General features: G+C 36.8%; 1 protein-coding gene and 1 pseudogene across 2 annotated transcripts in view; one reads left to right on the forward strand and one right to left on the reverse strand.

The window, feature by feature from the left end:
- Eea1 (early endosome antigen 1) overlaps positions 1 to 24,409 on the reverse strand; it is a 94,302-nt gene that overhangs the window by 58,968 nt on the left and 10,925 nt on the right. Inside the window, exon 2 of the mRNA XM_013021281.1 lies at positions 7,272 to 7,364. Coding sequence (XP_012876735.1) covers positions 7,272 to 7,364 — 93 coding nt within the window. The remainder of the gene's footprint in view (positions 1 to 7,271; positions 7,365 to 24,409) is intronic.
- LOC105989352 lies at positions 15,088 to 16,169 on the forward strand (annotated as a pseudogene). The gene has a single exon (XR_001175246.1). The product of XR_001175246.1 is annotated as a cell division control protein 42 homolog pseudogene (transcript).

Here is a 24,409-nt window from a genome sequence, read left to right on the forward strand (position 1 = left end):
ATGTACGTAAAAATATTAACTTGATTTTTATATTTATTTACAAGTTCACAAAAGGGTTGTTGCAAACAGTAAGAGAAACCGAGCAGATGATGCAAGAGACTATTTTTCTTATTGAGCCTTCATTTAAGCATGCACAATCAAAGCAATCCATACTCCCTTGTAGCATAAAAGGTAACGAACACCCAGGCAGGGAAAAACAAAGCTATTTTGAGCAACCCATAACCAAGCTGTTAAAATGAAATACACAGGACCCACAGTAACACTGGAGTCATTAAGAAGCTCCTGTCCTCTTGTTTCATTTTCTGCGTGTACTTTCTGATAATGTTCCGACAAGTCAATAGCAGTTATACATCTTTTCATACATAATGGGCAGATGAAACCCTGTGAAATAACAACTTTTAGAAGGACATACACTAAAAATTTTATGAAACAAAATGTAAACATGCAAAGTTATCACACGAAAATAATTTGCATTACCTTTATTTAAGGAAAACTTGCAAGTGGTAACTGTACAAAAGATGAAAGATCCATCCAAAGCAGGATCTAAAATTAGCTTCTATTCTCACAGTATAATTTTTCATTGGCTCCTATTTTTATTATGGTACAAAGTTGCTTTGATTAGAATATATTCTTTTGTTTATGATATTTCATTCTTGCCCACGACCTATTATTGGCAAGTTATCTTTTATTTTAGATGAAGAAATTACTATAATACACAGCAAATACTTTTTTTGTGATACAATAGTCTCAAGAGTTTCTGAATGAAAGCCATTTTCAGTCATTACCATAACATACTAGCCTAAGCTTATCATTAACTCCCAAAAATAATCATTCCATCCAATTCTAAACTTAGTAAAAGCATTTGTAAATGATCTTTCAAATACCTTATAGTTAGTAATATGTAAGCTTTAAATGTAAGCTGTTACACTAATCTATGGCTTGATGTTTTAGCAGATAAAAATGATAGAAGATGAGAAAAATAAGAGAATTTAAAATATCAAGAGCAAAGTAAGAAAATTAAAGTACAGTAACAAAGACAAAATGCTATAATGGTATTAAAAACAGATGTAGATTTAAATCCTAACAAAAGCTGATTATATGATCTGTAGGAACTTACTTTGTGTTAGTTTCCAAGTCTATAAAATAAATCACCTATTCTACTAGAGTTATTGTGCACATAAAATGCCTAAGTTGTTAAAATGTTAAGATTCTATTAGTGCTTAACAAATATCAACTGCCCATAAATGTAAATACTTGATGATAAAAGGAAATAAAGCAAGGAAAAGACAGAGTTGAAATAAAAATAGCAATTAAAAACCTGGGTTACTCGGCAAAACCAAAGAAATTAAGTAGTGAGAATATGAGAAAGAAAATTTCTGAAAGGACTGACAAGGGAAAGAATAAGGAGACATTGTTTATCTCAGCCTGAGATAGTCTCCCAAGTTTAGACTGGAAAATGCTGGTTCAAGGATAACCCAGGCAAAAAGCATGCAAGATGCCATACAAACCAACAAAAAGCCAGATTGGCTTGTCATCCTAGCTAAGTAGGAGGAAGCATTAATTGGAAGACCATAATTCAGGATGGCCCAAATAGAAAGGGTGACTCTGAAAAAAAAAGGGGCGGAGGGCTTGAGTGTGGCTCATATAGAGTACTTGCTGGCAAATGCAAAGATCAATTTCAACCCTTGGTAAAACACACACACACACACACACACACACAACACACACACACACACACAGAGAGAGAGAGAGAGAGAGAAACAGACACACATACACACACAGAAAATGAGAGATAATGATTTTAATATTTTAGGTTAAGCTGATGAGAAACAAACAGGTACTAACAGAAATAAGTAGCTAGGAAAGAAGTAATGAAGATTATTGGAACTGGCAACATCAAGAACTGGAGAGGTACACTGCTCCTTGAGTCACTAGATTTCACTTGGGATAACATCAAGAAAGTATAGAAAGACAAAAGGTAAGTTTCAAAAGTAGGAGGTATGTCAAGATAGCAAATAAGAGTTAGGCCTGACTTAGCGACAAAGGGAGCATGTTTTCTCTCATATGTGGAAGTTAGGTTTAAATTATGAACATTTGAAAACATATACAGGAAAAAATGAGAAAACATATACAGGATTATATGCTTATACACACAAACTTTTCTTCTAAAGGATAGTATATGCTAGGGAGAGTTGCAATGACACAACTCCTTCAAACAACTAACTCATCAATAAATAAAATGAATACCAGGAAGTTGAAACATGTTGGGAAGGAGGGAGGTCAAGAGAAGGGCAAATGAATGGAGAGAACAAAAGTAGGCAGATATAATCATAATATTCACTATACATATATAAAAATGGGACCAGGTAACTTGAGGGGATAGATGAGGTTCAGAGAAATGAAAAAGAACAATGGAAGGGAAGATATTGATGAAGATGCACAAATAAATGGATATGTTGATTGAAACCCCTTTATTTAGCTGCTTATGATAATAAAAATAAATACAAATCAGACCTGACTAGGTCATACCCGTAATTCTAGCTATTCAGGAGGCTGAGATTCAGAGAATCACAATTTGAGGCTATTCCACACAGCAAGGTCTGTGAGACTCCATCTCTGAGATAACCAGAAAATAGTAGGGCTGTGGATATGGCTTAAATGGTACCTGCTGAGTAAAGCAAGCTTAAAAAGTATGAGGCCCTGAGATCAAACCCTAGTAGGCTTAAATCCTGATTCATAGCACTTGGAGTAGCTGGGTGACCTTCAATTCCCTCAACTGTTAAGTGATTTAACAGTAATAAGTACTATATATAGGTCTCATGACAATTAAATTTGAATAAACGTGTTATGGCTTGGAAATGAAGTCTTTTCCCCAAAAGGCTCACGTGTTCAAGGAAACTGAATAGAAAACATCATTAGAATAGAAACCCTCAGGGGCTGGGAAGGTGGCTCAGTGGTAGAGCGCTTGCCTTGCATGCCTGAGGCCCTGGGTTCGATTCCTCAGCACCACATAAGCAGAAAGAAAAAAGCCCGAAGTGGCGCTGTGGCTCAAGTGGTAGAGCTCTAACCTAGAGCTGAGGGACAGCGCCCAAGCCCAGAGTTCAGGCCCCATGACCAGACCCAAAAAAAAAAAAAAAAAAATAGAAACCCTCATTAATAGAGGAAAAATATGTCTACCATCATTCTCAATAAAAAAAAAAGCCTTAAATACTAGTCTTCTAGGTTCAGAAACTAAACAAGATAACTGCTCTCCACAATTGTATTTTATATGCTACCTAAAATTAAGTCCAAATTTTGAGTGCTTCCTTGACATATGATGGGGAGGGCTTCAAATCTCCTATCCACAATTTCCTCTCCCCACTCTGCTCTAGCAGATAAGTCCCCCTAGTCAAATGCTTGTTATCATAGGGACCAGGCACAGTGCCTGCTTATCCTTGATTAGAGGGTTTTAATTCTCTGCCAGCCCCTAGAATTATTCAAACAAGTGAATCATACTTCCTCTAGAAACAAGGAGGTATTTCATCCTCTTGATACTGTAAAGCCTGCCTCCCACAGCCATTGACTGCTCATTTTGTTCCCAAGTACAATCTTCAAGTAGCACTCCCTGTCATTTGGTATCCACCTCAAGGCTGTGAATATATTGCCAAATAAGTTGCTATGTATCACATCCATCCAATGTTCAGACATTCCATAATACAAAGGATGAGAATTCCTCCCATTTATAGGAGGAAAACACCAACAAAAGATGAGAGAGAGAGAGTGTGTGTGTGTGTCTGTGTGCTGGTCCTGAAGCTTGAACTGGGGGCCTAGGCACTGTCCCTGAGCTTTCTTGCTGAAGGCTAGAACTCTACCACTTGAGCCACAACTGACTTCCAGGTTAATTAGAGACAAGAGCCTCACAGAATTTCCTGCCTGGGCTGGCTTAACCAGATCTTCAAATCTCATCCTCCTGAGTAGCTAGGATTACAGGCATTGGCCTGTATCAAGATTTATTTTAAGCCGGGCACTGGTGATTCACGCCTGTAATCCTAGCTACTTTGGAAGCTGAGATCTGAGGATCGAGGTTCAAAGCAAAGCCACCCCAGGCAGGAAAGTCTGTGAGACTCTCATCTCCAATAAACCACTAGTAAAACTAGAAGTGGCCCTGTACCTCAAGCGGTGCTGGCCTTGAGCTGAAGAGCTGAGGGACAGCACCCAAGCCCAGAGATCAAGCCCCACCACCAACAAAAAAAAAAAAAAAAAGATTTAAATTTGATAAAGAATAAGGAATTTTTACAATTCAATTATAAAGAGCTAATTAACCATTTGTTGTTGTTTAGTGTTGGTAACAGGGCTTGATATAAGGTCTTTGTGTTTGGTTTCTTGTCACCTCTGGCACTCTACCACTTAAGCCATGCCTCTAGGCTAGAATTTTGCTGGTTAACTGGAGATGAAGTCTTGCAGACTCTATGCCCCAGCTGGTTTGTAACCATGTCACATCTCAGTCTCCTGAACAGCTAGCTAGGATTTACAAGCATGAACTACCAGCACCCAACTAATTAACACAATTGCTTAAAGAGATTTCTAGTTCTTGACAAAATGAAATTTATGTACTGTTCCATACTTTTTCTGTTAAGTACAGATAAAATCCCTAGATATTATAAATAAAACAAACATAAAAAGACTATGAAAGGTGAAAAAAAAAACAGACCAGTTAGGTATCTCAAGACCAAAGAAAAAACAGTGATGAGTTCTCCGTCTTGTTTTATTCTTTTCTTTTCTTTTTGCCTCATATATTTGAGAATGGGTGTTGATAAGCAAGGGTTCCACTCAATTATGGCACCAGGCATGGTGGCATGTACCTGTAATCCCAGCAACTGGGAGGGATAAGAAGGAGAATCACGGTCTCAGGTTAGCCCAAGCTAAAAAATAACCAAAAGATTAAAAAAAAAAAAAAGATTCAGGCTCAGAGAATAGCTAAAAAGATAGAGCACTTGCTTAGCAAGCATGAATATTATAGCACTACCAATAGGAGGGGAGGGGGGCTCCAAGGACATAAATTCATTTTTTATTCAGGTATGGTGGTTCATACCTATAATATAATCCCAGCTACTAGAGACACAGTCAGAGATCAAGAGTTTGGGGCCAGCAGGAGCTATACAGGGAGAATCCATTTCAAAAAAAAATCATAAGCATGGTGACAACTCACTCTTGGATAGCACAGGGAGATCTCTGTAGTAATGGAGAGTTCCACCTCTTATGTGTAGTAGTAGTTACACAACTCTATGGTATGTATTATAATGGCATAAAAATCATTCACATACATCGTACAAATGTCAACTGCTTTTATGGTGCTCTAACAACATGTAGCATGTAACCACCAGGAAAACTAGGTGAAGGGAACATGGGATCATTGTACTAACTGTGCAAATGCTTACTACACTTATTTTGACATTAATATTTAAGAAAAATAAATCATAGAATATATAAGAAAATAAGGAGTTAGGGACAATAACGAGAAGAAAGAACCAGCAATAAAGTCAAACCTGCAAAGATTCAAATAGCTTAATAGCTTCATAAAATTAACAGGTGAAAACATAATCATATTTAGCATACTTAAAGAAAAATTTTAAAATACTAAAAAGATCAGACATGAAAACAACCTTTAGGACCAAAAAGGAATACATTAAAAACAAGTAGGATGATTAAGTAGTAGCTTCATTCCAGAAAAGGATAGTAAGTTGGATAACATATATCTTTTAATCTGGAATTTAAAACAGACAAAATATATATTTTAAAAAAATAGGATGAAGAATAGAATAAGAAATTTTAGCAAAAAATTTAATCTGTATTTCAAGTAGCAATAACAAAAAAAGAAGCAATATTCAAAGATAATCATCAACACTTCAAAAACACATTTATAGGTGCAGGAAGCCCAGTGAATCCCAAGCTGGATAAAATAACAATCAGAAATATGAGAGAAAGAGATACAGAGAGGGTTGGTTGCTTGATTATAAAAACAACTGGAGGAATAGAAGAAAAGACTATCTAAAAAGAACATACAATAGATTGAAAGCAGTCTTCTCAACAGTAACAGTGTTACCCAGAAAGGAAAGAGATGGATATGCTCAATATATGGAAAAAATATGTACAATTTTACACTTGGCAAAATCTTATTTCAAGAGCGAGCATGAAATAAATAAAATTTTAGCCGGGTGCCAATGGCTCATGACTGTAATCCTAGCTACTTAGGAGGCTGAAATCTGAGTATCGAGGTTCAAAGCCAGCCCGGTAGGAAAGTCCATGAGACTCTTATTTCCAATAAACCACTCAGAAAACTGGAGATGGCACTGTAGTTCAAGTGGTAGAGCACTAGCCTTGAGCTGAAGCGCTGAGGGACAGTGCCCAGGCCCAGAGCTCAAGCCCCACAACCGGCAAACAAACAACAAATAAATAAATTTTAAAATAAAACCTAGAATCTAGAAAGTCAACCTTCATAAAAGACAATCAAAAGGACGTATTATGAAGAAGACAGTGAGTGCAACTGGAAGGTTAAAGATACAAGAATGAATAATATAGAAAAATCTAAGTAGCAACAATACAAAACAACTTATGAACACAAAAGACAATAAATATAAAATACTGGGGCTATGTGGATAACTGAGTATTAGAACACTTGCCTAACATGAGTGGGGCCCAGTGTTCAATCCTTGGTACTGTACCACCAAAGAAAAAAACTACTTTTAGTGGCAATACTAGGGGTTGAACTCAGGACAGTGGGCTTGCAGGTATTCTACCACTTCAGTCTTGTCCTAGTTCTCTTGGCAGCAGTATGGATGAGTTTTTTGTTCTTCTCTTCCTTATCTCCATTTTCTAACATGAGCAAATACTACTTGTTAAAAATAAGAATACTAATGCAACTTTCTGAAGATATAAAATTGGTCTTGAATACATTTTAAAGACAACCTAACTTTCATTACCCTGAATGGTTCATGATAGTACAAACACATAAAACAAGGAGATATGAATTGACCACTAATTCTTTATTAGAAGACTGAAAAAAGCTTCATTAAATCAAGATGACCGAAGCATGGGAGACAAATTGGCAGTAATACGCACTTTCTCAGTCTCACAACTGACAGGTATACACTTCAAAAGTCATGTTCTCATTTGCAACAGACACAACATTGAGAACTTTTCCTATAAAAATAAGTCATCAATTATTGCTAAAAATAGTTGCTAATTTTCCTTTAAATGATAATGAATTTTGCCACCAAAGTATAATTTTATACCTCTGAAGAGCTTTCATTATTCACATCCACTGCATTTATGGGAGTTGCTGAAGAATCTAAATCAGAACCTTGAGAGCCAACTCTCCCAGGAGTCTGAAATATAAACAGAGGAGAAAAATCAAATCAGGTATTTACAATATATTCATAAACCATGTATCGATATAAACCTTTTCTCATAAGGAGAATAAATGTCTTCACAATAATAATAAACAATAATACTAAGAGCATCCTTTATGGAAGACTTCCTGTGTAAATCAAGACATCTATATGTATTATCATACATATAAGAAGAAATACCATATTAAACTATTTCATGCATAAAATTATCTTGCTATTGTATAAATTACCTCCAGGTTATATGTATTATATATATATATATATATATATATATATATAAACATGAATTTAATGTAAGAACCTAACCATTGGTGTTAAGACTGGGTTGTGTTTACCAAGATATTGCATATATACAAGTATGAAAAATATCTGAAATCCAACAAACACTTTTGGTTCCAAAAATTTCCAATAAGGGATATTAAATCTGTTCTTATGTTCTTCAGAATTCTGAGACTCGGTGGTCTATGAAAGTCTAATAAGACAAACAAGGGAAGAATATTAGTTGTAAAACTATGTTTTCAACACATATGGCTAGAAAACACTAAAGGTACAGTTCAAAAGGAACAATTACAGAGAGAAAGAGTTCATAGCTGTATCCCACCTAAGAACAGCAATTACCATAACCCAAAAGTGTTAGTGAGGCTGTACTTTGTTGTCCAAAGTATTTTGTTATCCATAGGATTTTGATAAGTACTGAAGATGAAAAATACAAAAACAAATCTCTGGCCAAAACTAAAAGAAAGTGAAAGGAACTACACATGAGAAGTCTCCATCTAGTTGTAAAAGAGGAATGGATGGATGAAAACAGAGAACAAATATAAGAAGAATACTCAATGTATATATGTGATAAAGAAAATGGAAAAAGCAAAAAGAGTTTGGGGGCAAGGAACAGTCAGGAAGGGGTGACTCTGATTAAGAAGCACTGGACAAGTACTTAGACATGTTAAATTGTAGCCTCTTGTATAGCCTTTAGAGATTTCAAAAAATATAAAATTAAATCTCCTATCTTATAATGGTTTTGTTTTGTTTTTCTTCTACTTTCCATGTCTTTTGGGTTTACATATCATTGTTTGCTACAACTATTTTAAGTAAACTCCTTAATTAAGCTGGGCATTAGTCACTCATGCAAGTCGTTTATGCCTATAATACTAGCTACTCAGGAAATTGAAAGCTAATGATTGCAGGTCAGAGCTAGCCATAGCAGACAAATTCAAGAGACTCCTGAACTGGAACTGGAGACTCTTGCTGGAACTGGAGATATGGCTCAAGTGGCAGAGCACCAGTTGTGAGTGAAAAAAATGATGGAGAGTATAAGGACCTAGAGGAGAGAAAAGAGAGAGGAGAAAGAGGAGAGATAGAGGATACAAGGAGAAGGAAGGAAGGAACATGGAAGGGAGGGAGGGAGTCAGGGAGAGAGAGAAGGGAGAGAGAGAAGGAGGGAGAGAGGGAAGGAGGGAGGGAGGGAAGGAGGGAGGGAGAAAGGAAGGGAGGGAAGGAAGGAAAGAAGGAAGGAAGGAAGGAAGGAAGGAAGGAAGGAAGGAAGGAAGGAAGGAAAAAAGCAAGAATACAGGCCTACTATGAGAATGTAGAAAGTTGGCCAAGGCTATTGTCCTTTGACATGAGGAAAAAAAAATCCAGCCACGTACTGTGTTTACTGGTCTGAACCAAATGTGTGGTTTTCCATAGCAAACAATATAATAGATTTCCCAGATTATCCACAGTTCTGTCAAACGTGGCAACACATCAGTGTTTCCCACAATCTCCTCCTCTGGTTCAATAATTTTCTCTAATGCCTCAAATAACACAGAGAAACATTTTACTTAGACTTGCTATGAAGGATATTTAAGTGGTAAAAATGAACTACCAGATGAAGGAGTATAAAGAACAAGATTTAGAAAAATCTTAAGCGTAAGAAGTATCCTGGTAGAATAGTGATTTGTTCAACAACCTGTATAGTCTCCAAATCCTAAAATGTAAGGTTTTCATGGAGGTTCTATTAAGTAGAAATTATTACTTCAATCATTCCCTATTGGTGATTAACTAAATTCCTAGCCTCTCTTTATTCCTGGGGGTAAGAGGTATAGTTAGCTGAAAGTTCCAAGCCTCTAATCTTCTGGTAGTTAACTGGAGATAAGAGTCTCACAAGATTTTCCTGCCCTGGCTGGCTTTCAACCCAAATCCTCAGATCTCAGCTTCCTGAGTAGGTAGGATTATAGACGTGAGCCACCACCGCCCAGCTATGATCTTTGTTTTTGATATTTACACAAGTCATGTGTATCATCTGTCCCACCCAGTATGAGATGGTCCACCCCAATCTATACTTACCCATTGTGAAAAGTGCCCACCACTCTACCAATACTTGTAAACCATCTACATATAAATGAGACCAGCTTCTTAGCAAGATGAACTGAGTACCTAGAATCCTCTATTTTCTGTCTAGTCAGCTTTTTGAAAAAGCCATCTTCCTTATCCTGATACCTTGTCTCCATTATCCTATTGTACAGTAAGCAGCTGGACTTTGAGTCAAGTAACACAACAATCCCCAACCTAAAGCTACCTAACCAAAGAATCATTAAGCTACTTCATTAGCATAAACTAAGGTACAGCAGTAGAGGGCTTATTATAAGTAATAAAAGAAGCAAGCTCTCTTTCACTCTTCCTATCACTTAGAAAATTCCAGTTTTAGGAGCTTTCTGCCATAAAGTGGGAAGAAATTCAAACATCTATTTCTTATTATAACACAGTGTCACATCAATAGTAGAAGTTAGGAAACAAACTTATTCATGCAAGTAACAGATGCCCACAACGTACAAAATACACTAGATCGTTGGTAATATATAAATAGAATCACATTAGGAAAAACTACAAAATCAGTGTGGCATGTAACTCTAGCTACTTGGCTGGGAGACAGAGATCAGAGGATTGCAGTGCAAGGCCAACCTGAATGAAAATTAACAAGACTTTATCTCAACCAATAAAAAGCAAGGCATAGTGGCATGAGTTGACATTCCAACCATAGAATATATAGATGGGTCACATTCCAGACCTGCTCAGGAAGAAATGTAAAACTCTATTCAAAAAATAATTAAAGAGGCTGGATGCGTAATTCAAGCATTACATCATCAGCCTAGTAAAAAGAAAGCCTTGAGTTCAATTAAACACCACAAAGAAAAACCTACAAAATCAATATAAAACAATATTAACCTCTGTAAACTCAGCTTAACAGACAATTCTGATGGGAGCTCAGATTAAAATGCTGACAGAAATACAGACAATAAAGACTGTGCTCATAAGCTTTCAGGTGGAAATTAGGACTCTTGGGAACTAGACTTGAGACCATTTTTATGTTCTAATAAAACATTTGTCTATGTTTTGCCCATGACTCTGAGGATGAATGTAAAAGTAATGGATTAAATAACGAAGTTCTTTAAAAAAAAAAAAAAAGGCTATCACTATGCAGTCCAGACTAGTCTCAAACTTGCAATACTCATGCCTTAGTCTCTTAGATGTTGGAATTAGTGGTATGAAGAACAACACTCAAATAATTGTAAAGGTTTTAACTCATTAAAAAGAAAAGCAACTTTACCTTGAAAAACAATCCCATTTTCAATAGTCTCAGAACAAACAAATAACAACAAAATAAAAACCCTTAGGAATAAGTCTAACCAAGGAAGCCAAAGACCTCCAGTGGAAACTATAATGATCTGAAAGAAGACATCAGAAATGGAAAGACCCCCCATGTTCATGGATAGGTAGAAGTAATATCATGAAAACAGCCATACTGTCAAAAGTGATCTATAAATTCAGTGCTATCCCCCTCACAATCACAAAGACATTTTTCACTGAGATAGAGAAAACAATCCAAAAATTCACATGAACAACAAAAGACCACAAGCCAAAGCAATTTTAGGCAAAAAAGCAATACTGGAGGTATCACAATTCCAAACCTCAAACTTCACTACAAAATTACTTTACTACCGGCACAAAAACAGGCCTAAAGATCCATGGAACAGAATAGAAAACCCAGAGATAAAACTATATATTTATGGTTATCTGACATTAGATATGGAAGTCAAAATATAAGTTGGTAAAACGTCTCTTCAATAATTAGTGTTGAAATGGGTAAGGATGGGAGGGAAAAGCTAGCAGTGAGGGTAGGGGTGACATTGTCCAAAAAGAAATGTACTCTTCACCTGACCTTTGTAACTGTAACCCCTCTGTATATCACCTTTATAAAAACATTTAAAAAAATAATAATAGTGTTGGGAAAACTGGATGTCCATATGGAGAAAACTGGATATTAAATCTGTTGGTCACTATGCACAAGTGTCAACTCAAAGTAGATTAAAGACCTCAATATCCAACCTGAAATTCTGAAACTACAAGATAGAGTGGGAGAAACATTACAACTTATAGGAATAGGCAGGAACTTTTTGAAAGAGAGTCCCTGGGACACAGCAAATAGAAGAGAGACTTGACAGATGGAATTATATCAAATTAACACACAGCAAAGGACAAATTGCACAACTAGAAAGACAGCCAACAGACTGGGAGACAATTTTTACCAGTTATTACATCAACAAAATATCCAAAATATACAAGGAGCTCAAGAAACCCCCACATAAAAAGTGAATAAATTTTCTAGGCACTGGTGGCTCACGCCTGTAATCCTAGCTACTCAGGAGGGTGAGATCTGAGTATCATGGCTCAAAGCCTGCCCAGGCAGGAAAGTCCATGAGACTCTTATCTCCAATTAACTAGCAGAAAACCAGAAGTGGCTCTGTGGCTCAAGTGGTAGAGTGCTTGCCTTGAGCTGAAGAGCTCAAGGACAGCACCCAGACCCAGAGTTCAAGCCCCAAGATCAACAACACAAAAAGAAAAATGAATCAATAAAAGAATAAAGGAACTAGAGATTTCTCAGAAGTAAGAATGGAATGGCCAATAAAACTTTGAGGAAATGCTCAACATCCCTGGCTTTAAAAGAAAAAATCAAAACAAAGAGATTCCATCTCACCCTAGTGAGACTGGCCCGCATAAGAATTCAAACAATAGCAAATGCTGACAGGAATATGGGGGAAAAGGAACCCTATTGTACTGTACAGCCATACTACTCTTAGACATCTACTTAGAACATTACAAGTTAGGATATGTTCATTGCTGTGCTATTCACATTAGCCAAGTTACAGAAACTGCCAAGATGCCCTACAATAGATGAGTGGATCAAAAAACTGTGGTACATATACATAATAGAATTTTACTCATCCATCAGAAAGAACAATATTACGTGATTTACAGGAAATGGACAGATCTAAATAGAATAAATCATGTCAAGTGATATAAGCCAAACTCGTATGTGGAAGCTAGATCTAATATAAAACTAAACATGATAATTTATACAGGGCTTTATGTATTTACACATGAATGGGCTGACTGAAGGAAGGTATATGAAGGGGGAAAAGCCAAATGCATAATAACTCTGAACATCTAAAGCATTATTTATCAAACAAACTCCCAAAAATGACAACATTTTTATGTTGTTGCTTTTGTTTTTATGTTGTTTTAATTTGTTTGGTTTTGTTTTCCTTGTGGGGGGGATGGTAGACAAAGGAGGGGCACAGGAATGGACAGAAGAAGGGAAAGCAAATGCAGTAATTGTATTCAATATACATTATGATAAAAAAATGAACTAGGTAAGGATGGAAGGGGGAATAAGGGGGAAAGTGAAAGAAGGTGAAAATGCCCAAGAAGCATTCTACTCATAACCTGACTTATAAAATTGTAACCTCTTTGTACAATTCTTTAAAAATAACAAGAAAAAAAACTTTACCTTGAGAAAAGAGCTCCATGGCACATGCTCATACAAAGCAATGTAAGAAATGGGTTCTCAGGGATTCACTTCACCATGCTCAGTCACTGAACAGCAGAGGCCACTGCAGCCATGGTCCAAGGGGGGCCAGTTACTGTTCAAACTGGCAACAGATTGACGTGGGTCTTGTAGGCATATAGAGTGTTGTGTGGTCATGGAGGATTCCACTCAGATTCCAGAGGAAATCATGAGAGGCCAGGCTATGTGTACCGGGGTCAGATCCCCTGTAGGATATCATAGAGAGTGATGAAGCTGTGAGGGTGAAGCCTTACAATAAATGCAGACTGTCTATTGAGGAACACTGTGGGCAATGAGTGATGCCAGTCCAAGAAAGAGGCTGTGGGGGCAGGAATGCATAAGCTCCTGAAGCTTATATCATGCCACTATAGTGTGTCCCTCCCTGCAAATTCCAGACATGGAGCTATGTTATTTAATGCTTGCCTTGTGATGTCAGTCTTCATTTGGCCTAATATATGGGCTAAATGAATTTTGCATTATGAGATAACCATAAGACTTTGGAGGATAGGCACAGAATGTTATGTTTTAAATATGGAATGTCTTCCACAGGCTCATGTGTTGAATGCTTGGTGATGGTACTATTTTGGAAATCATGAAACTTCAGGTGGAAAGCCTGTCTGAAATACAGATCATTGAGGGTGTGCATTTGAAGGTTATATCTTGTCTCTAGTCCCTCTTTCCCTACTTCCTGTTTACTAGTAGGTGAACAACCTTCTCCACATATTCTAGTCACCATTATGTTTAGCTTCACCATGGGTCCAGAATCAAAGCATCCAAAAAGTATAAGCTAGAATTTATTAAATCCTGAGCCAAAATAAACCTTTGATTCTTTTAAGCTGTTTATGCCAGTTATTTTGTCACAACAACATAAAGTAAAACAGAACTGTTTCCTAAGACAACAAGTAATGGATTTTCTAGAAGGTATCAAATGTATCACAGCCAATACCCCTTCTTTCATATCTCACTTCTTTACCATACATCTCAGGGAGGGGAAATTATATTCTCTATAGTTAATAACATCCTTACTTCTTAAAAACCTCAATTAAAATCTAAACCAAGCAGGTATTTGCACACCAAAATTCAATGCAGCACAATTTGCAACAGCTAAACAGTAGAAACAACCAGTGTCCATCAACAGATGGATTAACAGAAAAACATAGCATATAATCACAAGAGAATATTAAGTGAAAAAGATGAAAATTAAAAGCATAAGCTCAGTGAAATGATCTAGACACAAAGTATTACTATTGCTTGACTACACTTTTAACACCTAAGAATAATCAAATTCATAGAGGCAAAAAGTAGAATAGTGGTTACCAAGATCTGAGGAGCAGGAGAAGAATACAGTGTTATTATTTTTAGGACATAGAGTTTCCCTTTGAGATGGTGGAAAAGTTACAGGAATTAATGGATGTGATGATTATATAATAATGGAATACAATCAATATCACTTAGTTTTGTACATCTTATGTTATGCATTTACTAGGAAGAGTACTTCATTATATTCCCCAGGCTGGTCTCCAATTCATGGGATGAACTGATTTTGCCAACTCAGCATTCCAAGTCTCTGAGACTACAGATGGACACCACCATAGATAGGTACACCCAGAGAAATAAGTTTAGAGGTTTTGTTTTGTTCTTAGGCTGGGGGAAAAGTTTGACATGCCAAGCAAGCACTTTACTATTAAGGTAATAATACACCAGCCCTATTTTTTAAAGAAACTCAATTTGGTATTAATAACTACATAAAGAAAATAACTATTTTGAGGTCAGGTACATGCGCTGTCCGGCAAGCGAGGAGACCCCGCACAGTGCTGCCAATGCCCCAGCAGAGAAGCTGAGGTCATCATCAACTTTGAATTATTTAAAGTGGATACAAAACTATTTCTGCCATGCAGACAATTAAATGTGTTGTTGTGGGCGATGGTGCTGTTGGTAAAACATGTCTCCTGATATCTAATACAACAAATAAGTTTCCATCTGAATATGTACCAACTGTTTTTGACAACTATGCAGTCATAGTTATGATTGGTGGAGAGCCATATATTCTTGGACTTTTTGATATTGCAGGGCAAGATTATGACAGATTACGACCACTGAGTTATCCACAAACAGATATATTTCTAGTCTGTTTTTCAGTGATTTCTACGTCTTCATTTGAAAATGTGAAAGAAAAGTGGTGCCTGAGATTACTCACCACAGTCCAAAGACTCCTTTTCTGCTTGTTGGGCCCCAAATTGATCTTAGAGATGACCCTTCCACTACTGAGAAATTTGCCAAGAACAAACAGAAGCCTATTACTCCAGAGACTGCTGAAAAGTTGGCACATGATCTGAAGGCTGTCAAGTATGTGGAGTGTTCTGCACTTACACAGAAAGGCCTAAAGAATGTGTTTGACGAAGCAATATTGGCTGCCTTGGAGCCTCCAGAACCGAAGAAGAGCCGCAGGTGTGTGCTGCTGAACATCTCTTCAGAGCCCTTTCTGCACAGCTGGTGTCGGCATCATACTAAAAGCAATGTTCAAATCAAACTAAAATTAAAAATTAAAATTTGTTTCTGCAATAATGACAAATGTCCTGTACCTACCCACATGCACTCATGTGAGACAAGGCCCGTAGGTATGCCCCCTTCGCCTTCCAAGTACTAGTTAATTTTGATAATTGTGTATTGTCAGAAAGTGATCAGTACTAGTTTTTGTTGTTTAAAAAAAAACTTTTTTGTTTGTTTAAAAGTAAGGCATGCTAGTGATGACTGTAACAGACTAATTTTGAATTGTTGAAGCTGCTCCCTGGTTCCATTTTAGACAGTAATCTGGAACATTTTAGAGACTTTTTCGAGGGGTGGGGTGGGGGTCATGTGTGGGGGATCCATTTTTCAGTATTTTTTTAAAAAAGAAATTAACCGGGTGGGGGGGCGGGGGGAGGCTGGGAAGGGATGTGAAGGGTAAACAAAGGAGGAGGCTGCAATGCTTGATAAGAAATGTACTCATTATCTTGCCCATGTAATTGTAACCCCTCTATACAGTATGTTCACAAAAAATAAAATAAAATAAAAAAGAAATTAACCAGTGGAGAGCTCTTGGGGAGGAAGACGGATTAATTCCACATTCTACTTCCTAGAACTAGCATAGAAAATGTGTTCCCCATCTGGTGCTTAGGAAAGAGTATAGTAAATGCCTCATTTAGTAACATACTCCTTTTTTTTGGGGGGGGGGGCGTCTGGTCATGGGGCCTGAACTCTGGGCCTGGGCGCTGTCCTTCAGCTCTTCAGCTTAAGGCTAGCGCTCTACAGAGAGGGAGAGGGAGAGGGAGAGAGGAGAGAGGAGAAGGGGAGAGAGGCAGAGGAGAGAGGAGGGGAGAGGAGGGGAGAGGAGGGGAGAGGAGGACTGAGGAGGGGAGAGGAGGGGCTAGGAGGGGGAGGGGAGGGGAGGGGAGGGGAGGGGAGGAGAGAGGAGGGGAGAGGAGAGGAAGGAAGGGAATTAGAACCAGAGACTTATAACAAAAAAGGTCATTATACATGGTTACCAGATAGTAACTATCAGAAGCCACTACAACCTTATATACAAAGTACTTTTATAAGGAAATATGCTTGCTCACTGTCTGTTCAACCTCAGACTGGGGCTGCATTTATTTTTAATCATTGTAACCAAAGATTATTGCTCTTTTGATATTTGGCAAGGACCAAAAGCTTTGTCATCATATCCTATTGCCATTATTATTTAATGGTCTTAGTTGGCATGTAATACAAATTTTCTTTTCCTCTCTCTGATCCCTTTCTACTCCACAGGTCATTTTAAGAAGAGAAAATCACCTAAATGATGGCATAGTTGATGGCAATACAGAGAAGAAAGAAAGGTAAGGTTCCTAAGGCCTTCTGTGAAAAGGGAGGAAGAACCAGATTGGATTTGAAAAGGGGCTCTGAGGCTACACTAGCTGTGGCAGAGCTATTGAAGAAAGGCAGAAATGGCTACAGTGTTCAAGCAAAGTAACTAATCGGTTTCAAGGGAATTCAATCACACCTGTAGCATCCTCTCCTAAAGAGAAGTTAGAAAGCCTGACAGAGGGTAATGGCACCATTGAGGTAGGCCTTCCTGAACCTTCACTGTCCATCAAACATTCTGATTCTAGTCCCCGAAGACACGGCTTTGAATAAAAATTCTCCCTTCTATTAATGAGAAAAAAACTAGAAGTCTAAAAAAAAAGTACCAATCTGGTTAGAAGGCATTAAATTAAAATCAAAATGTTTTTATTCTTTGATAATATTTATAGTCAAAAGGTGTTAGAATATAAGACTCCCACATATTAATGGGAGTATAAAAAACTTACATACCCCAAATTGTTGCTAGCATGTCATTTACAGCATGATCTTCAATGGGGGATTAGTTAAATAAATTTCAATAATTTACATATGAATATAATACAGTTATTAAAAGTAAAACTAGTTCTGACCATGCTGATGCTGAAAGATTTGAAAACTATTACAAGGGAAAAATAGAAACTCATATAAAGAGCATGATCATCTTAATGGACAGCAACCAAATTTATGAAAGAATACCTAGAAAAACATTAACAATGATTACTGGGGAAAAGATTTTCTTTTCATTTCGTACCTCTTGTACTCCTAAACCTAATTCCAAACTCTTAGCACAAAACTTCATACAAAATTTCTTTTAAGTCCTTTTCCTTTTGCTTTAAATTTTCACCCTTGAGAAAACACTTCTCATTCCAATTGGCATTATAACCCTAACTTTAAGCTTTCTTCATAGTTCATTGCTAATCTTTTTATTGTCTTCAGATCCTTCTAATTTCTTGAATTTCTTAAAACTGAATATATCCCGATCAATATCAAATCCTTAATCAGAAAGCTTAATCAGGGTTTTGCAATATGACCTTATCTAGAAAAATTATGGTATCATAGAACTCTCCATGTAACTTCACAGATGTTTTTCAATCCATCATAAAACATGTGCAACAGAAAGTATCTTTCAAAATATACTACATTTAGCCCTAATGTATTTAGATCAGCTTTCCATTGAATATAATTTCTATTTTCTGAATTTTATCTCAACATTTACAACTTTCAGTTGAATATAATTTCTCTTTTCTCAACTGAATCTCAACGTTTACAACTTTAAGCAAGCAAATATAGAGCTACATTGCAATATTGTTTATGCTGAATTGAATGCAAACCTATTCAATTTGCCTCTTGAAGACAGCCTGAGAGGCTGGTTATCTACCCTGTTGTATTGGACTCAACTTCTACTTCTCCAACAAAGTTTCTCTCATGTAACAACACATAACACTTATCTGCCTCTAAGTCCTTCCTGCCTAAACCTATAAGCACACAATACTAGACAGAAGAAAAGAGTCAGAAGCATATATCCATCTAACTGCAACTGGATGTGTTTTCTTAAGAGCAAGTAAATGCTCCAAAAACAAAGGTCCAACTAAATCTAGATATAGTGACTCAGCTTATCCAACTTATAATTAGCCATTTAGAAGCTTCCTAAATTTAACTTTCTTAAGTATGAAATTTCCCTTTGTAAAGTGGTACAAATTAATAGCTTCACTAAAGTAATATGCAGGTTAAATAATAATAAAAGGAAAATGTTTAAATCAGTTCCTGATTTTGTGGTAAATCAACTACAAATAATAGATACATGACTGTAAGTTCTCCAAATAAAGAGGTCTAAATTCAAAATCTGAAAGACAGAAGGCACTCAAAATCATCCATTAAGAGTTACATTACTTCATAATTGAAAATCTAAGCCCTAGCAAGAATAACTTGCTTGCCTGATATCACTATGGTATCTAACAATAAAGTTGCAACTAAAATTTACATTTCCAAGGTCTCAATCAACAATCTCTCTATAATCTCAACATGTTTCTCATTCATAGTTCCCAAAGCAATCAAGACAATTTCTCTTGTTTCAATTCCACTGATAAACTACAAAGACACAGCAAGAACGTAAAGCCCTTAAAGGTTCCAAAATTGTAACTCCACCATTTGTTTGAACCTTAGATTGGCCAATTTAAAAGTTTATCTATAGAAACTAAATCAAATGTACTACCCAATTATTATATACGCTTACTTCTCTTACAGCTATTTTCGAAACTAAAAGTTAACTTGGTGGTTATTAATGTTTACATAAAAGCAATTTTCCTCTCCAATGCAGCCAAGAGACTGGGACAATCACAACTAATTATAGATTATATATTACTACTAACTAAATTGGGTTTACAGACATCATAAACAATATAAAGATTAAAAGTTTTCTAAATATTGAACAAAAATGAATTGACATATTTTAAACAAGTTTTGGGTATAGAATGTCTTGACTCTCAAATAGTGAGCCCTAAAATATGTAAAATAAGAACTTTCAGTCTAGTTTTGAGAATTTCCTCAAAAATCACCTAGAAGAACAAAGAAAGAGTCTAACAGTAAAGTTTCTTAATATGGCATGTACAAGCCTCCTCAAATTCCAATCTAATAGAATTTAAAAATCTATTATATAGCACTTTATAATGTAACAAATTTTAATTCTCTGTGTATGGTGCTTACTATAAAAGATACATAGAATACCAGTTTTAATATTTGGCTAGAGGTATATAGCTCAGTAGTAAAACACTTGCCTAACATACACAAGGCCCTAGGTTCATTCAACAAAATCTGAAGATGTCATAAAAATCAATATCTATCCTGAATATAATTAGTTTAAAGATGCAAAAATCCAGAGAAAGGCTATCCAAATAGTAGATGACTCTCATAATTCAGGTAATAGAAAAAAATCTAGACAGAAATCTTCATGTAGGAGGATTCTTGGGAAGTAGTACTAGGTTGAAAGAAGACTGACTGGACAAAGAGAGAAGTTAAACAGTACCGATCAGTAACACAATTGGAACCACAAGTAGCACTAGACTTAAGAATTGTAAAGTTGGAATGGCCCTTCACAAAGGTCCCAAATTAAGACAAAGAGATGATTCTTCCTATCCTCCACATCAACAAGTTCTGGGAATAAAGCTGTTTCCAAAAAGGAGATATAAGCTTAGGGAAAGAAGCTTTCTTCTGCCAGGACAATTCCCAGGGAGGAAAAAGATGTAGCTATAACTCCAGGGGAACGTGTCTCCACCCTAAATGGGGATGTAGGTATCACACTACAATAATGAATCTTACTTGCATGTGAGATATCATATGTGGGAAACACTGTGGGGAGAAAAGGTCTCAGCAGAGGACATAGCCTGATAACTCCTAGATCTTACTATGGGAAAGATGCTGTCATCATCACCTTACATGAGCTATATCAATGAATTATACCGTTGCTTAAAGATATCTGCTTTTTCTCAATAAAAATGATAGAGAATAGGATAAGGAAGTGTCAAGATTCATTATATAACATACCTAAAACACTAGGTAGAGGATACAAATAATCTACACACTCAAGATCCTGGTTCTTCCTTTGTATTCAACTAAAACTTTTTCCTGAAAAGCACTTTAGATATTAGCTAGGTGATGCCTTTATTGGACAGTTAAAAAGAAGAGGAAAATTTCCTAATCATGATGGTAACAGAAGTAGAACTTGAACTCAACCCTTTTGATTCTAAATTCAGTGATTTCTCTACTTGCTCTGGTACCTTACAATCAAAAAGCTTAATAAAGTCAAAATAATCATGAGGTATGAATATTTTTTGTAAAAGTTCAGAAAATGAGAAATTTGAGTTTTACATTAAAGGAATGTTAAATGATAATCTACTAAAAGAAATATTTTATATTAATAATAATAGCTAACATATATAGTCAATAACAATCACAACCCTAGGTACTTTATTTGCTTCATGTTGTTTAATACTCATAATAATCCTAACTAAAAACAAAAGACTGTTCATATTTAGCCAAGGTAAAAATAAGGTCAGCCAGACACTGATGCCTCATGCCTGTAATCCTAGCTACTCAGGAGACTGAGATCTGAGAATCACAGTTCCAAGCCAGCCCAGGGCAGAAAAGTCCCCGTGAGACTATTACCTCCAATTAGCCACTCAAAAACCAGAATTGGCACTGTGGCTCAAGTGGTACAGCACTAGCCTTGAGCAAAAAGAGGTTCAGGGAAAGCACCCAGGCCCCGAGTTCAAGACCCACAACTGATCAAAAAACAAAAAGTTATAGCCTCAAAAAAGCTATTGTTAGTTAAGATCACAAATCCAATATTAAGCATGACTTGGATTCCATCTGATTTCAAAGCTTTTAACATTAAGCACCCACTATGCCACAGTCCTAAGCTATTTCTCAATTTCTTTTCTCAGCTTTCAAATTTTCCCGATGTCCATTATTTATCTTCATAATCCTCTTGCCTCAGCCTCCTGAATACTGACTGAATTCCAGGTGAATGTCACTATGCCCAGCACCACAAAAAAATCTTACAGAACAAACTAAATAAATTCTTATCAGAGATCTAACTCAGTATGGCCTACCAGTTAATCTAACTCCCATAGAAATGTGTTTGAATATAGAAAAGTATAAGGTTTAAAATATTTTTCAGGCGGGCACCAGTGGTTCATGCCTGTAATCCTAGCTGCTCAGGAGGCTGAGATCTGAGGATCATAGTTCAAAGCCAGCCAAGGCAGGAAAGTCCTTGAAACTCCAATAAACTACTAGAAAACTGTGGCTCAAGCCGTAGAGCCTTTGTCTTGAGCTGAAGAGATGAGGGACAGCGCCCAGACCCAGAGTTCAAGCCCCACAACTGACAAAAAATAAAAATAATAAATAATAAAATATTTTTCAAATATTATTTAGATATTAAAACCCAAATGAAATACCAGAGAGGCACTGGAAAAACATTCAGGTTAACAGATTTAGGTAAAATTCACCCACAGTCTGATATAGAAAACTAAGATTAAAAAAATGATGTGATTTTTATTAAAAATGATGGCTCAGTGGCAGCAAATAAACAAATAAAGAACACTCCCAATACAAGAATGAATTAATGGATCCTATGTTTAGGATTTTTAATTGCAAAGTGTGAACAGAAAATGATTGGCTTCTGAGCTAAAATTGTAGTCATGAGCTAAAATTGAGCAAATCAAAGTTATAAACCAGGGGCTGGGAAGGTGGCTCAGTGGTAGAGTGCCTGCCTTGTATGTATGAGGCCCTGGGTTCAATTCCTCCGCACCACATAAGCAGAAAAAGCCGGAAGTGGCATTGTGGCTCAAGTGGTAGAGCCCTAGCCTTGAGCTGAAGAACTGAGGGACAGTGCCCAGGCAGAGTTCAGGCCCCACAACCAACAAAAAAAAAAAAAGATATGCAAAGTTATAAACCACCCAAAGTTTGAAATTACCATAGATTCTGAATGTGCAAAAGCTATGTAGATAGGAAAACAAACTGTAATCTGAAACAAAAGTACACACACCAAGTCTATTTAACAGCTGAACTCTATAGCAAAAATCTATAATATAGTCTATATAATCCATATAAAATCTATATATAATCAGACCTTTGTTACTGACAAAATGTCTGGACAAAACAATTTAAGAAAGAAATATATATTTTGACTCAAAGTTTAAATGAGTTTAGTTTGTCATAGCAAGAAAGTTACAGCAAGGTAGCACATTGTTCATGCATGGCAGAAAGAAAGTGGAGAAAATACCAGTATCAACTAGCTTTCTCATTTTTTCCATTTCATCTTAGTCCCAGCATATGGATGTGCCACTCACATTCAAAGCAGATCTTCCCTGCTCAGTTAATCATCCCTGGAAATACCCTCACAGAGATGCTTTGAGGTGTGCTTTACTAATTTCCTAAGCATTGCTCAATCCAATCAAACTGAAAATCAAGATTAAGCATCACACCCTTCATGAAGGCCCTAAACTGTACTGCACTGAATCCTGTGAAGCCTTCCAGTTTAAAAAAGAAAGGCTTCAGAGGCTCTGTCCCATATAGCATTTTTGCTTCTGGACTTTTATGAACGTCTAATATTTATTTGTAGGGAACTCTGGAGCTTACCTGTGAGACTAGGGAAGGGTTAAGAGGTTGGAATCTCACCTCTTCAGTGCTCAGAAGGCTGAGAACTGGACCTTGGAAAGGTCAAACAGACAAGGCAAGACAAATATTTAAATCACAATTAACTGGACCCTAAGATGTTTAACTTAGAATTGTTTGAACCCTATAAAACTTGAGATCTTTTTTGTTTGTTTTGTTTTTGGTCGGTTGTGGGGCTTGAACTCTGGGCTTGGGCACTGTCCCTGCGCTCTGCAGCTCAAAGCCAGCGCTCTACCGCTTGAGCCACAGCACCACTTCCAGTTTTCTAGTGGTTTAGTGAAGATAAGAGTCTCACAGACTTTCCTGCCCAGGCTGGCTTTGAACTGCAATCCTCAGATCTCAGCCTCCTGAGTAGCCAGGATTACAGGCATGAGCCACGGGCGCCTGGCTCAAAAAAACTTGAAATCTTGAGACTAAGTTAGATGAATGTGTTCCAGTTAAATGTTTGCCACTCCCTCTGCTCCCTATTAATACAGAAGTCAATTATCACTATATATATATCTATATATAGAGATATATATAAACTATACTTCATGTTAATGGTGTAAACACAGATAAATTGATACCCTATTTTCTGTACCTACCTGTAGTCACCTTCCCTGTATTGAACTAAATAAGCTTTTTAACGGGAACTCAGAGTTCAGAAGCCAGTGAGCACTGGACCCCTTGGTACCTCACTTTTCCATTCTCTGTCTCCTTTCTCATTTCTTCAGCTCTAGTATCCTGTCATGCTGCCCCGGTTGTGGGTAACACATTTATTATTGTGGAGTACAGCTTTCTAAGCATCCTTATCCTATTATTGAACTAACCTGACAGATCTCTTATTCTTTTTTTGTCAGTCATGGGGCTTGAACTCTGGGCCTAAGCACTGTCCCTCAGCCCTTCAGCTCAAGGCTAGTGCTCTACCACTTGAGCCACAGCACTACTTCCGGTTTTCTGGCGGTTTATTGGAGATAAGAGTTTCATAGCTTTTCCTGCCCAGGCTGGCTTCGAACGATGATCCTCAGATCTCAGCCTACTGAGTAGCTAGGATTACAGGTATATACCATGGTGGCCAGCAATCTCTTATTCTCAGAACCAAAAGAACCTAATCAGAGTTACTGTCACT

This window comes from Dipodomys ordii, unplaced genomic scaffold, assembly GCF_000151885.1.
Source record: "Dipodomys ordii isolate 6190 unplaced genomic scaffold, Dord_2.0 Scaffold3, whole genome shotgun sequence".
NCBI lineage: Eukaryota > Metazoa > Chordata > Mammalia > Rodentia > Heteromyidae > Dipodomys > Dipodomys ordii.